General features: G+C 39.1%; 2 protein-coding genes across 2 annotated transcripts; one reads left to right on the plus strand and one right to left on the minus strand.

Annotated features, from left to right (window-relative positions):
• Positions 1–1908: 1908 nt before the first annotated feature.
• Positions 1909–8610, minus strand: LOC131326640 (enhanced ethylene response protein 5). Its single transcript, XM_058359490.1, has 13 exons — positions 8239–8610; positions 6426–6562; positions 6216–6309; positions 6023–6112; positions 5696–5761; positions 5343–5432; positions 5179–5235; positions 4645–4706; positions 3825–3912; positions 3096–3172; positions 2936–3010; positions 2492–2597; positions 1909–2356 (listed from the first exon to the last, which is right to left on the minus strand). The coding sequence occupies exons 1-13, from the start codon at positions 8407–8409 to the stop codon at positions 2225–2227; spliced, it is 1245 nt and encodes a 414-aa protein (XP_058215473.1). The 5' UTR covers positions 8410–8610; the 3' UTR covers positions 1909–2224.
• Positions 8611–12358: 3748 nt separating this feature from the next.
• LOC131326637 (uncharacterized) lies at positions 12359–14537 on the plus strand. The gene has a single exon (XM_058359487.1). It carries the CDS (start codon positions 12675–12677, stop codon positions 14175–14177), a length of 1503 nt encoding a protein of 500 aa, XP_058215470.1. The 5' UTR covers positions 12359–12674; the 3' UTR covers positions 14178–14537.
• Positions 14538–15640: the final 1103 nt, after the last annotated feature.

A 15640-nucleotide genomic window follows, 5' to 3' on the forward strand; every position in this document is an offset into this window, starting at 1 on the left:
GACGATTCTGAACATGTTTGTGCACTTTTGTTTGTCTATAGCAATGTTGTTGCTGCCATTCGTGTCGTTTAAGAAAAAGAGCCGAAAGAGGGTGATCGTCGATCATGTAAAAATTTGATAATCAAACAACCATAGTTGATAAACAAATTACTTTTATGTAAAGAAAAAGATTGACAGACTTGGCCATCCTTAACGGAGGGAGTAGTAGTTATTTTAGTTTAGTTGTCTACATAACTCCACCCTAAATTCTCTTTGCATTAACCGTTGGCTTGTTTTCCTTTCATAATCAAACATTCGGGCCAGCTGGCTCGCATCATGACTAATTCCAGAATCATGAAATGAATATTCGGACAAATTCTCTAGTGGACCAAAGTATGGAATGTTTGGCCTTTGTGGGATTCAAACATTTGCATGTTTTACTCTGTGAATTGGTTACAAGTTTGACGCCTCAAAAATTTCCTAATGCAATCCCAGAGTAAATTCAAGTTTGGGTGCGTATTAAGACTCATCCGAGAAGTGGCCTGGATAGTCTAGAAATTATTGGACATCTTTTTATCACTTTATTTTAAGGTATTTTAATGAGATGCTTCGTTTAGAAGTGAAGCTATTATACCCTCTCCTTCAAACCCACTTGAAGTTGATCTGTTTCTTACCCAGCCGCAGCCTAATTTAGGTGGTTCTCACCATCGGGAAACACTGCATTAGGGTTACAAACGAATCAAGCTGCTCGAGCTCAAATCGTTAAAGGCTGGGTTGGGCTTGTTTAGTAATTGAGCTCGAGCTCAAGTTTTATGCTCTTGTAGGAAACGAGCCGAGCTCAACACCCTAAAGCTCATCTCATTTGGATATACTCGGCTTATTTATAGAGGTTCGTTCAGTAAATGAATCGGGCTCGGCTTGTTAAGAGCTCGGATATCAAGCTCAAGGTTTAGTCTCGTTTAGTAAACGAGCTGAGCTCGAATAATACAAAGCTCGGCTTGGCATATGTCGTTCATTTCCCCTTGAGGTAGTTTCGGGTTGCTCTGGTAGTTTACCTGACATACGTGGAACGTGACTACATGAGACTCGGAACACTTCATCAACAGGAGAAAAGAAAAGAAACCCCAAACTATTGGGTATTGTCCACCCACATAGAACTGGCCCGAAAGAAGCCCAAAAGAAAAGCACACTACATATATACCCCACTCTCCTCGAAGCCCGCTCGATTGAGCTGGTTTGTGGGATTGAGTCGGGTATTCACTTGGCCCACCCCAACCTCAGCCCTCGTTCTCCGCGCGAGACACTTCTGAACCCTATCAAACACTATTCGATGGGGTCAGATGGCTTTGAAAGAACTCCATTGGTATTCACAGATTCCAGGAATGCTTTGCAGTTTCTACTTCTGCATATGGTTTTAACATTATGCATTGCCTTCCAATGTTGACGCGCTCTTCCTGCAAATGATGCCAGATCGTTGAGAAACTGTAGGAACCACCTTGCTACTCAGTGTCAGGTCATACTCTACGAATTGCACGTTTTCAAACGGGTCTCAAGCAGCAGTGGAAGTAATGGCGGGGGACAGAATGGCATAGAAGTGGTGTGCGTAGTTGGACATTGCTAAATGGTTCCAACTTTGGAATGGCAATTGCTACTGCTATGGGAAAATCTAACCAAGTTGAATAAAAAGATTCTACCCAGACGATTTCGATTTGCGTATTCGGTTTGGTTGAGATTCAAGTCCATGCTATGAAGAATCGTACCGCGTATCTAACTGTTTTAGGCAATGCACCAACACTGAAAGAAAAGGAAACAATTCATGCCTATTCATTTTTCTGTTTAAATCCACCAAAAAAGGTACATAGCACAGCTTCCATGTCAACCTTCCTCTGGTAGGTAGAAAGTATTTCAAGTTCCATTTTTGCAAACCACTGTAATAATGAAGTATCAGGAAGCCATTCATTGACCTGAATACTAAACTTTTTCCCCACTAGTCCTCAAAACTTTTCATGACTTAGCTGGCAGTCTCAAGCCATTCAATCAACCATTTGTCCTCTGAATATATGTAAAGAAAACTGATTAATTTGACTGCACCATACAATACTTACCCTAGAGGAAAGTAATCTCGTTCCATTTGACACTCTTCTACCATAATCAGATCAAAAGCCAAGGCAACCATAGGAAGATGGCCTCGCTCTCATGGTGTCATGAATAAAGCGTGCACAAATATATTACCTTCGAACCATCTCTATGAATTCACCGGTTTGCCATTTAATTTGGGAAACGGGTCTTGCTTGCTCAAAACCACCACTTTGCTCTTGTGCGCAAAGTACCCTTTCATAAGGTTCTTGTATATTAATATGGACATGATACACTCAACCTGAAAAAAAAAGTGCAACAAAAGACTTAAAACTTGGCCACCTCAACCAGCCAGCTGAAAGACAAAAAGAAGTTTGTATTCCACCAACTTCCAAACCAAGTAAAATATACAACGGCAGATGAAGGGATAACATACCTCATCGACATCCATGTCCATCTCAAGCCACTTCAATGCCTTGACAATTACTTCTAACTTGATCTGGTGTGCTTTACTAGGGTCCTTTTGCTTCTGGATGATGTAGCTGCATAACCACCAATCAACAATCATGAACAACTATTCGGTACAACTCCCAAACCACAGTGTATTATCTCTGTTTGCTTGCTGTTTTCAAAATCAATTTTGCCTAACATATTCCAGAAACTTATATTACGGCGGTTTTCAAAATTGCTTCACCTTTCGGGAAAGAACCTGTTTTTTAGAAACCAGTATGTTTTCAAATTCTCAAACTCTATTTCCGCTAAAGGTATGATATGCAAACAATGGGTTTCTTGTTTGCAAGAACAGTTTAGAAAGAAAGTATTCTTCCAAATTGATCCTGAAAACAACCAACAAGCAGGAGTGCTCAGTAGAGGGGCTCACATCTTCTTTATCAATCTCTGATAAACTTGGAGCTCTAACTTTTCTAGGACAAGATAGACACCCGATCTTAAGAACCTGACAACAAAAGAAGTCCGTCACACTTCAGTAAATTTAATGGACTGATGCACTCTGATTTTAAAAAGCAGAGAGATAGACATACTGGTCTTCATGCTCTTGAAGAGCTTGTCTTAGTAGCCGGAGGTCACCCCTTCTCATTGCTTGCACGACATTACTGTACTGTAAAATAACCAAGAAAAAGTTTACAAATTTAAAGCATCAGATGTCCAAAGTATTGCAATTGAATAGCACTGTGCAACGTTCAGTATCAAACACAAGTAACAATCCAATCTTTTTCAGGGGAGAGTCATCGGCAAGTACCGGCATCAAATAACAGGAAGGAAGCTGTGTTTTCTAATTCCGGTCATGAAGAAAGCTTGGCCAACTCATTATTTCATCAAACCTTATTACTCGTCTTCTTGCAGGGTGAAGGCGTTCCAGTTTTGGCTAGTTCTTTGCCTTTGGCCTGTAACTTCTTTCATCAAAATATTTGGAGGTCCAATTTTATAATACTTCTAAAGTGCTAACTTGATTTTCTTTCTTTCTTTGTACAAACAGCAATTCAATCGTAACGTTAAGGCGTTCTACGTATTTCTCTTGCCTTTGGCCTGTAACATCTTTCAACAAAAAAATTGGAGGTCTATTTTTATATTACTTCTAGAGTGCTAACTTGATTTTCTTTCTTTCATTGTACAAAAGCCAACTCAATCTTTCTATAGTATACATGAAAACAAGGGTAACACTACATAGTCTTTAGAGCTAGTAAAATGCAAAAAAAAAAACCAAGTTGGAAATGGAAGGAAAAATCTGCAAGGAAGGATGCAGATTGTACCTCAACCAGGTTATACTTCTCCAGGAGAGAAATCATAGGTAGGATGCCTATTGAAAGTTTCACAGGTATCAGATACTTCAGAATCATCCTGTTGCAACAGAATCAAAGAGAAAATGAATAATGTAATGACAACAAAGGGAGAGAGAAATAGCCAGAACCTCAAATAGACTTTTAGATCTTTCAAGAAAGAGTTTCTAGATAAGGAATATGAACCAATATTTATATAAATGATAAAATCAAAATCCTGTACCATTTCCTTTTCTAGTATGTCCACAAGGAATCTGAAAAAGAGCATTAATATCCTTCCTAAATTCTAGACTGGACAATAAGACATTACGCTCGGAAACTCTCTTTCTTAATCCCTTTGCCACCATTTCACTTCTGGTTATGGAAGTAAAACATCCAAAATATTTTGAGACCTTTGTTCTCATAAATCACTAAACTATATGAAATCAGTGGCTTCATAATTCAAAGCACATGGAAAATAGAAACATTCTACCCAATCATGTGGTTTGTTAAAGGTGATTACACGTCAATCTAACAATGTGAAACAGCTTGCTGAAGATTTATAAAATGAATCACAAGCCAATCCATACTATTAGAACAATCATGTCATTGGCATACACCAAGTGTGTTCACTGTTCAGCGACAGAAAGTGCAAGGCCTTCTTTTGGTGAACAAATACTTTTTACGCATATCATGCGGACAGATAATGCAGCCCTTACTTGCAACTAAAATTTCAACATATTTCCCTCCAATTTCAACACAGATGAAAATACAATGTCTCAACTCTCAACTAGCAGGCACACCTGAACCAAACCTTATATTTGCTTCGCGATGAGGATTGCAATACGTCAAGGCATATGATAACTTATGATCAGCCTGCAAGAACAGATGCGGGGGACTATGTCATATAGAAGTACAGGAAATCAGAAAACTTGAATAGAGGTCATCAACACAAATATACTTTTACCACTACTCATTATTGTAATCTAGAACACCAACATACATAAATGTAAGCGAAGCTAGAGAATAAGGTTCAAATATTGAGCTGGAAAGGAATTGTTCTTTGCTGTATTTAACTTTTGAAAGACTTGATACCAAACAAGTCATAATTCTTAAACCAATTAATGCTGCAAAGAACCAGCATATTGTTTCCGTATTCAGAACTTTAAGATGTTAAATTAAGTTTCGACGTGAGCAATAACACCATCCGCAAATCAAACACATGCAGAAATACCACCTTGGCAAAGAGCCTCGGTTAACCCACAAACATATGCTGAGAATAGATAGTGCTGACCCAAAAAGAAAGTGATGAGTTATATTAACTTTACACAGATTTCAGAATACTTACCGCAGGAAAATTTTCATTGAACACCTCCAAACGGCCTGTGTAGTACATATACGTGACCTACGAGGAGATAGCATCAGTGTTAGAATCTCCTACAATAGTATCACACAAAATCATCATATACTAGGCATCAGATCTTAGATGAAAGCAATCAAATCTTCTCTTACTTTATCTCTGACCGGAAATTCTTCAAAATCGAATATACGAGCAGTCTCAATGCTTCTAATTACACTTCGACAAAGGTGAACTGTACCAAGCTGCAAAAACAAAGGCACTGCAAAATTCTTACGCATTTAAAGAGATATAACACAACTAGCCATACAAATGAATTTTATATCAACATTTGGCTGATATTATTGCCCATGTAATGTTTCATGCAACAAAAAAGTAAAAAATCTCCTTTTCATTTTCAGAATGCAACGCTCTCACTAAACATTTATACAAGAGAATAAAAATCAAGTATCCATGAAATAGCAAAGTAGCAAACAATGGATGAAGAGAGTTGGAGAGAATCTACTACCTTGAAATAAATCTTAAACAGCTGGCATGTGACATATAACGCCCCAACACGTTTGGGGCCTTTTCCCTGCAGTGAAATATCAAATGTTGAGAAATTGGAAAACCAAGGCATGAATCTTCTAGCCCCTGAACTAAGCTATAAATTCATTGCAACTAAATAATTATTATCAGTGTAATACACATAAGTTCTGCTCGGAATTGAATAAATCAAAGCCAAAACAATAAACTCGAATGAAGTAAGCCCTGGACCAACTTAATCACAAACTTTTTTGATAAGCTAATACATGAAAAACTGCTAACAGAAAAAGAGACAGGCATAGAGACATACAGCAAGAACCCCAAACACTTTCATGAGGAAAGAGCCTGCCCCCTTCAATTTCTCCGGGATTTTCCCCATTGAAGCCAACTCTCTATCAGCCTTGAATGAAAAGAAAATACAGTTAGCTCTCCTGAACATACAGCATTTTAAAAAATCCTGAAAGGAGAAGAATGATACAAGGATAAAGTTTTTCGTTCTTTACCCTCTCTGCAAGAACCCGAATTTCGTAAGCAATCACGTATAGTGCATCCAAAGCCCAAGCTGATTCCCAGTTCCGAAACTCCTGAAGAAATGCACTGCCCAATCCACCATTATTAACTCATATTCTAATCAACCAAATCATTCTCCTCAGTATACAGATTCTTCTTAATCAAAACAAAAGAGAATTCAAATAGGAAACAAGAGGCAATACTTGGCAGATTTTTCGAAAGACTGGTAGGATTCGACCAGGTGACCGAGTCTGTAGTTCTGTAACGAGCGAAATAGGGGAACCAGAATTTCCCCAAATTGTGAGTACTTGTCAAACTGTTTAATCAATCTGCTAGCGTCCTGTGACAGTTACAAAGCCGCAATCAGAAACTGTACACCATGTTCAGAACCCTAATTGGAAAAAGCAAGCTCATTTACATACAGGAGAGAATGCAGCAGCCCCACCTTATTATAATTACAGTTATATGACTATATCAAAGTATATCCCTCATTTATCACCATAAATTATGTGGGGTTTCCTCCTATATTATACACTCAACCTGTGCGTTTACTTTACTGGCTAAGTGAGTAGTGACTGTATGCAAAAACTAGAGTTCCTGTGAACATTAATCAAATCTTAGTTGCAGGAACCTTCAAGTATGCCCACGTTTCTTCGACGGAAACGCGTTTCCGCGTTCCCGTCGAAGGAAACTCCAAGAAACCCGTCCCAATGACGACGGGAACTCGTTCCTTACCTATACGGAAACTTACACCCAAAAAACGGTTGAGAGACTTACGATTCAAGTTGCAATTGGTACCTTTAAAGTTGTTTTGATCTTGTTAGTGAACACATCTGATATTAACCTTCTAGAGTCATATTAATGCCCTTAACTTTTACGCCTACTTAATATGCACAAGAGCTCTATTGTGTAATCATGTGCTACAATAAAAATGTTGAAATATAACTAAAAACTTATAATTTTAATAGTAATATTTTATGTGGTAGAATAATATTTTTATATTGACATTTAACAATATAAAATTCCAAAATATATTTATAATTTTAATAATTTTTCCTAACCGCTCCCAATGGCGCTCCCACACTTCTGTGATCATCCGCTCCCCCGTCTCCGCCCCCGCTCCCGCTTCGTGTAAAGAATCAAATTACGCTTTTGATTAAGCTTTTGGGTTTTCAATTGCTGTGCTTATTTGGTGTAACAATTAGAACTTTGGACGGACTATAGTAAACTAAGTTGGTAGACACTTGTGGAATAGAACGGAATACTTTAGTTTCTTATGGCATGCGCTCATTCTGTGTGTTTAATTAATACTGAGTAGTGACTATATCACAATTTGGGTTTCTTTGAAAGTTGATCAAATTAGGCTTTTGATTAACCTTCTTGTTTTTTCAGTTGAGTCAGAAATTTGGACTAACTTGAGTATTAAGTCAGTAGACAGTGGAATACAATGGAATACTTTAGGTATTTTTATGGATCTTTTTTCTAATTTATTTCCATATTCGTTTATCCCCGTAAAATATGAGTGTCTGTGTCCCTCAGACTACTCGAAAACCCCCAGAATAGGCTCCACAGCCTCAACCTGTGAGTTTTATTTACTAATTAGTGACTATATATGCCAAAATTAGGGTTTCTGTGAAGGTTAATCAAAACTAGGCTTTTGATTAAGCTTTCGGGTTTTCAATTACTGAGCTTATTTTGTATGTAAAAATCAGAACTTTGGATTAACTTGAGTGGATTAATCAAGTAAACGGTGGACTATAAAGGAGTGCTTTAGGATTTTTCTTTTTTTTTTGGGGGATCTTTTTCTAACTTATTTACATAATGTTTCTTTCGATTCGACTTTGTCCGACACTGAAGCTCACCCTACGCTAATTTTCTCGATCCGCAACTGAAATATATCCATCCATCTCTGTGTGTGTGTGTGTGTGTGTTCGTGCGTGCGTGTGTGTGTGTGTGTGTATAGACAGACAGACAGAGAGAGAAAAAGAGAGAGAGAGAGAGAGAGAGAGAGGGTACCTGGAAGACGTTGAGGGCGTCGGAGAGGGAGAGGAGAGAGGGAGAGTCGGAGGAGATTGAGAGGAGGCGCTTGAGGGAGGAGCCGTCCTGGTAGGAAACGGCGTCGGAGAACCGGTTGAGGTAATCGGTGATTCTTCTGTGGGCTTCGCCCATGCTTACGTACGACGCCATTGCGCTCTGCTTCTGTATCTGCTTCTCTCTAGTTTACTACCGGGCGATGTCGAAGAAGGAGACCGGAGGGAGAAGAAGAAGGAGCCGCAAGACGCCGTCGTTTATCAGTCTAAGAATTGCCCCCGTGAATCATGAAGTTTAGTCACAGCTATAAAAAGAGATGAGAGAAAACACAAAATTTCCCCAAAGTTTACCAAATTAACTATGGATTCTCAATTTAGGCAACTTTATAAGGATAGTGCCAACCGTTGGATAATAGAGATTGACCAAAGTTCAACGGTGTTATTCAATTGGCGTGTTTAGTGTGGGGGATAATAATCTCGCATATATGGTCCAAGGAAGCCCGATATGTCATTGTGGATGCTGCTGAAGAGTGCAAAAAAAAAAAAGAAAGCCCGATATGTTCTTCATGATTAGCTAATCTCACGTTTGTTGCATTATCACTAATTAGACAAGAGAGGAGACCATTTGCCCACATAACGCTCCATGTGACGGATTGACCAATACCTCCTCGAGGGGTGCTATTCATTAGTCTAGACCTTTAAGATTATGTTTCTCTCCACCCAACGGTAGAAAATAATTCTCCACTCCTTATCACATCCTTTGTCTCACCCATGAATACCCATTAGCTTTCAGGCCATCACATTGAACCATGAATAGTTTTGTTTCTCCAATCTCCATCACAGATAGCCGGCCCTACTTGAGATTCTTCAATGCCGAGTCGCCCAATGGTCAAAGTTGAAAAAATTGAACTCAACTTTTGTTTCTCCAGTTCTCCTATTTCTTGCCTCGTTATTGAAGGTAAGTAAGTGAACTTTCTGTCTTTTCTTTAATCTTTATTCGGTGCTAGTTTTACTGTTAGTGGAGCTTTTCTTTAATCTTTATTTCGGTTAGTGCGTGCCTTTAGTGGAGCAACAACAGAATAAAATTAATATGGATTGGTTAGTTCCGTTGACTATTTTTTTTATTGCAACAAAATAATTTATTCGGTTACACGGCTGAACTAATGAAATTTGAACTGACATTTGACGGTCACTGTACACACTACATTATTAATTTTGTGAGTTTTTAGTAGGATTGCTTGTCTGGAATTTTTGATTAGTGAGGTATACTAATATGGGTACTATGACGAAGATTGAGAATGACAAGAATAGAGTGAGAATTGGCAAACAAAAATCCGGATCTTAAAATAGAAAAGTGAGGCAACGAAAAGATGCAATGGAAAAATCATTAGTGGGTTTAATATCTTGCCTATTTGATGCAAAAAAACAAAAATCTCTTCTTTCAAGTCAAGTTGAAGAAGCAAGCAATGAAGAATTTGGAGAGGATGATGTGAATGATAATCCTCTCCAAATTTTGGTAATCATAAAACGGTCCCGCTAACCACCGCAATATAGTGTCCATTACCAAAGGGAAAACTTCTCTTGATTCCGTGCACAATCACTTTTTAATACTTTTGTACTGACTGTGCCGGTACTTTCTCTGACCTTAGCAATGGTCATAATTATCCCAACTCTGCATATGACAATACTATCCCTCATAAGTCATAAGTAGAAATCCTTTCCCAGCAAACATACGGACGGCTGTGGGAAAAATTAATCCTGTTCCAGAACCAAATATAAATACTTATTTTTAAATGAATGTTTATTTGTAATTTTTAAGCTAAAAAATAATGGGCTTGTTAAAAATTTTTAAAAAATGTAATATGGATCTTGATTGAAATAGATCTCAATGAGATCTTTTAAACGATCCAAAAAATATTTTCATAATTCCATTATTTTTAAGTTTGAAAATTAAAAATAAGTACATACTTTTTAAAAAGGCTTCTAGAACGGGCTGCATTTAACAACTACACCCCTTCCATTCATTTCCTCTCTTTTTTCTGCATTTAACAACTACATCGCTTCTATTTCATATTTTTTTAAAAGGTTTTTGGATCGCATCTTGGCAATGGATAGATCTCGATCATTGATTGCCGAGATGAGATCTGAGCCATCGGATGTATGATCCGACGGCTTGAAGGTGCGCAGCACAGTGCTATACACCTCACTTTACAGCACCAACTCGAAGTCCGTATTTTGGAATGTCCGAAAGTGTCATTGGGCTATCAAAATGGGATGGAGGGTGAAAACAAAATGACACGTCCCATCAGTGTGTTCCTTTTGTACATAGATCACGTTGTGGGGCCACTCGGGGTTTCACACCAATATCCGAGTCATTCATTAAATTTAAATTACTTTTTTGAATTTGCTATGTTACGCAAAAATCAGCTTAATCCGATACCTATAGGGAGCTCGATTCAATTGTCTAATTTTTCATTCAAATTTCAGGATCTTGAAAAGTTATCGAGCTCCTATAGGTATCGGATTGAACTAATTTTTTTGTAGAGGCCTTCGAAAAAGTTTCTAAATTTAATGAATAGCTTAAATTATTTATGATTACATGATATGTGCGTAATCACCGTGCAAAAATTCTGTGCAATTAGCCGCTCTTAAAAAGTTTCACTAGTTGGTGAAACAGAAAAGAGAACACAGAGTTCTCTACATAGGGTTATTTTTGTAAATTGCATAAAAGCATTAACTGTGTCAGATGTGAAGGACGTTGCATTGGAAAAAGGTGATACACCACAGTGAATAACGCGCGCGTGCACCACACAATCAGGCGCTTGATGGCGGTTGTTAGCTTTTGCCATCATAAAATATTATAATCGGATTTCATTTTGATTATAAATTTTTGATGTAATTCAAGTTAAATGCACAATATAACCTTATTTTTGTTATTGTTATTTTTTTTCTTGTATGTCTCTTTTTTTTTTTTTTAAACTTAATACTGAATGGGCAACCAAGCTCGAAGTCGGACTTGAACAACCTAAACGTCGGAGCCGACACTGCTGCTCACAAACCTCTCCATCACTTCGTAGGCCCACATTTCCCCATCATTAATCTCATATTTTTTCAAACCTTCTGATAAATTAACCCAGCAATCAAACTTATCCTACGAAAACTGGAAAGTTTATAAGCGGTAATGTGGTATCGATTATCAAAGGCGGGAGAGTTAATTTGTTGTTGGGCAAAAACATTGGGGTTTTTTGTGTAATTAGGTAGTAAGCCGATGATATCCGCTGCAGCACCTGATCTGTATGTTCTTCATTGACGACCAATCCTGGTCGTCCAATGAATACCATCATCAAGCTTTTCTATTCGGACTTGCATCTTAGGTCTTGAAGTGAAGCCCGCACTGCAGGGATGTAGGGTGTCGATTCAGCTGTCCATTTCGGTGATAGACGGCTCGAATTTTAATCCGAACAATGAATGATTCAGATCAATCAGAGCTCAGATTAAATCCAAACCATCGGTCTCAATATGAACGATCGAATCAGCATCCCTACACTTAGGGCTGCGCAACGGATGGTTCAATCCGCTTAAACCACACAAACCTACTAATCTGCAACCAAACTCTCACGGACGATTTGCGGATGAAAAAAATGACAATCTGCGATGAGTGAATCAGTTCCAAACTGAACCGAACCGCCCAAACCATAGTTTACTAGTATATAATCCGTCCAAACCGACCAATTCGCAACCTAACCGATCCATCCAAACATACTCATGGACAGTTGGCGGATAAAAAAATAGCAATCCACCGCGAACGGATCGTATTGAAAACCGGACCAATCCGCAGGCAACCCTACCTACACTGCAGTGCAGGCTACAAGGATTTCCCATTCCCTGAATTTATGTTTTGTTTGGATTGGAATTTGAAATTTTTTTTGAAAAATAATAGAGATTATAAGTGGAGAGAGATAGAAAGAGAAATATTGAAAGTAAGAAGAATCTAGGAAGAATCTAAAAAGAATTTTTTGAAAAATTCTTTTTAAGTCGCAAAGACAACAAAGCATTAGACTGTGGAAAAGTCAAATTCCTTATTTCCTAGTCGAATCGTCGTCGTATCCAGCAACAGCAAGTTCAGCAACTTATCTTTGTCTGGACTCCACAGCCTCCTCTTGCTGCCACCAAAGTCCATTGAGTAATTCTATCTCTCACCTCTGTAGTCCCCTCCGATTGTTACCTTTCAACTGTTCCCAGCAACCCTTCCCCTTCCATCTCACTCCAATCCCTCTCTCTCTCTCCAAACCATCGAAGCCCAACCCAGATCACACAGCTCTAAAAATCTTTCAATCCATTGAATAGCAGCACCAATTTTTCTCCAGGATACCCAGATCACAAAATCTTGAATTTTCTGTATCTATATCTCTATACACAGACATGGGTTCAGACACTAACTTGACCTCAACCATCAAGCCCATCCCAGTTCCAACTCAAGAAGAAGACCCACCAAACCCAACCACAGCTCTCCTCTCCTTCAACACAGACAACCCCTCACCTCCTCCACCATCAAAACCCTTCACCACCACCCTCCTCTTCATCTCTCTCCTCCTTTCCACCTGCATCGCCTTCTCCGCCGCGGCCGCCTTCGCCTTCCTCTTCTTCTCCTCCTCCTCCTCCTCAAAACCCCATTCCCAATCCCCACCAAATTCCAATCATACCCCTCAAACCCTGACCGATTACGCTCGTCCGCTTAAAAGACTCAATCATCCAGTTGTCCTCTTGATCTCCTCAGATGGTTTTCGGTTCGGGTACCAATACAAGACCCAAACCCCCAACATCGATCGCCTGATCGAAAACGGGACCGAGGCCGAAATGGGTCTGATTTCTGTTTTTCCAACCCTAACTTTCCCAAACCATTACTCAATTGTCACCGGTTTATACCCAGCTTATCATGGGATTATTAATAACTATTTTACTGATCCACATACTGGGGAGTATTTCAATATGGGCAGTCATGAGCCCAAGTGGTGGTTGGGTGAACCCTTGTGGGAGACTGTGGCTAACCATGGCTTGAAGGCTGCAACCTATTTCTGGCCTGGCTCTGAGGTAAAAAAGGGTTCTTGGACTTGTCCTGAGGGTTTATGTATGTTTTATAATGGTTCAGTTCCTTTTGAGAATCGTGTCGATACTGTTTTAGAGTACTTTGATTTGCCCGTTGGTGATATTCCAGTGTTTATGACATTGTATTTCGAGGACCCCGATCATCAGGGTCATCAGGTAGGACCTGATGATCCTGAGATCACTGCTGCAGTTGCTAGGATTGATAGGATGATTGGGAGGTTGATTGAAGGGTTGGAAAAAAGAGGGGTTTTTGAGGATGTGAACATAATTATGGTGGGTGATCATGGGATGGTTGGTACATGCGATAAGAAGTTGATTTTTCTTGAAGATTTGGCACCATGGATTGATGTTCCGAAGGATTGGGTTCAATCTTATAGTCCATTGCTTGCAATTCGTCCACCGGCAGGTTGGTCTCCGGCAGATGTGGTGACAAAGATGAACAAAGGATTGAGTTCGGGGAAAGTGGAGAACGGGCAATATTTGAAGGTTTATCTAAAGGAGGATTTGCCTAGTCGGCTGCATTACTTTGCAAGCGATAGGATTTCGCCCATTATAGGGCTGATTGAAGAGAGTTATAAGGTGGAACAGAAGGGATCGAAGAGAAAAGAGTGTGGAGGAGCACACGGTTATGACAATGCGTTCTTCTCAATGAGGACTATTTTCATAGGCCATGGTCCTCAATTTTCTAGAGGAAAAAAAGTCCCATCTTTTGAGAATGTGCAGATATACAATTTGGTCACTTCCATTCTCAATATACAAGGAGCCTCCAATAATGGGACCACGTCGTTTCCGGATTCTGTTATTTTACCTAGCCACTGATATCCATGGAGCTAGCATTTCCGAAATGGAATCTGTTATGAGGCCGTAAGTATTCTGCAGTGCTTGATCTTATATTATGCAGATTACATCGTGATGGAGTATTTCCTGTGGGCTTTACACGAGGTAATAAACCTATATCCTTGGCAATCAGTTGGGTCACCTTTTGACTAGGGTATATGAGAAATAATGGAGATCCTTCCATTTTCTTGGCTCCTATGTTTTGATCTGCACATGTAAAAGTTGCAGCATAGCATCTCAATTGTAATCTTGTAGATTCTACAGCTAGCGCTTGGATGTTTGTAGATGATGTGTATTGGGATTTTAGGAATTTATTCATATTATTGATTCAGATTTGGATGATGGCCCAGTCCATGACGGCATTGCAAACATGATCATACGTTAAGGATGTGAACTGTTTACCGATTTTAATGACATATGAGCATGTTTGTTGAACTTGTAGTGGGCACTTCTGTTATCAGGACTTGGAACAAGATTTAACTCAAAAGACATAGTTGATTCATGCTATCTATTGCCCTTGGCCATCTTTTTTGCTGGCATGGAAATCTGAATTAGCCATGGTTCAGTGCTCTATCTATGTCGTCTTCGTCTCTCCATAGGCTACCAAGCTTCTGAGTTCAACCATTGTAAAATGATTGCAAGGAGCTTTTTTTTATTGCTGAAGTAAAATAAGCAGCATGAGGTTTAGTTATCGTATCATTTATTTGCTTCCTTCCTTACGCGCCTACCATGAGTTTCTGTGAGTACTGAGTTGCCATGTCTCTAAACTTGCATTTGATTCCCCGTACTTTCTCTTGGGGCTCAAGACATGCAATTTTGTTAGGTGCCTCTTTGTTTCTTGGCTCGCTTAACTGCTTTGAAATTGTTGAAAACATCGAGATGTGTTATAACACGTGTGCGATTCAATAGATTACCTCCAATAATTCAAGGAAATGAAGTGATGAGTCACAGTGGCCTCTCTCTCTCTCTCTCTCTCTCTCTCTCTCTCTCTCTCTCTCTCTCTCTCACACACACACACACACACACATCTTGGTTTCTCTGTGCGGGTATTGTTCAAATGAGGTTGCTGATGGTGCATGAAAGTTACAAAGTTAGTGCTATCTTTTTTCATCCTCTGAGATCTAGTATTCTTCATGGTGAGATTCTGCTACACTAATAAGTATAATCTCCTCCATTTATGTGGCTGACTCCAAATGTCGATCCAGTGCTTATTGTAGTATGCTGGTGCCTTTTTTGGGGGCTTTTAGAATGTTAGGTTGAGTACCTTTAAGTTTGTCATAGTCCTCGCTTCTAATTGTACCCCAGAATAAACTCTTTATGAATTGTTTCCCTAGTTTAAAGTCCATTGGGAAACCACTTTGGCAAGATAAAAGTTGTACAGGTCATTCTGTCATGGATTGGTTTCTTCTTCATCGAACTATGTAAGTCATACTAAAGGTGCCAAA

Source organism: Rhododendron vialii, chromosome 5a (assembly GCF_030253575.1).
Source record: "Rhododendron vialii isolate Sample 1 chromosome 5a, ASM3025357v1".
Lineage (NCBI taxonomy): Eukaryota > Viridiplantae > Streptophyta > Magnoliopsida > Ericales > Ericaceae > Rhododendron > Rhododendron vialii.

Bases quoted from the DNA above. Each gene is read 5' to 3' on its own strand.
- LOC131326640 (XM_058359490.1), bottom strand. From the start codon at position 8,409: ATGGCGTCGTACGTAAGCATGGGCGAAGCCCACAGAAGAATCACCGAT. The intron at 3,913-4,644 runs GTTTGGTTCAGG...CTGTTGCAACAG, and splicing joins CATCGCGAAGCAAATATAAG to GATGATTCTGAAGTATCTGA. The intron at 3,011-3,095 runs GTATGTCTATCT...TTTTGTTGTCAG, and splicing joins CTTCAAGAGCATGAAGACCA to GTTCTTAAGATCGGGTGTCT.
- LOC131326637 (XM_058359487.1), top strand. From the start codon at position 12,675: ATGGGTTCAGACACTAACTTGACCTCAACCATCAAGCCCATCCCAGTT.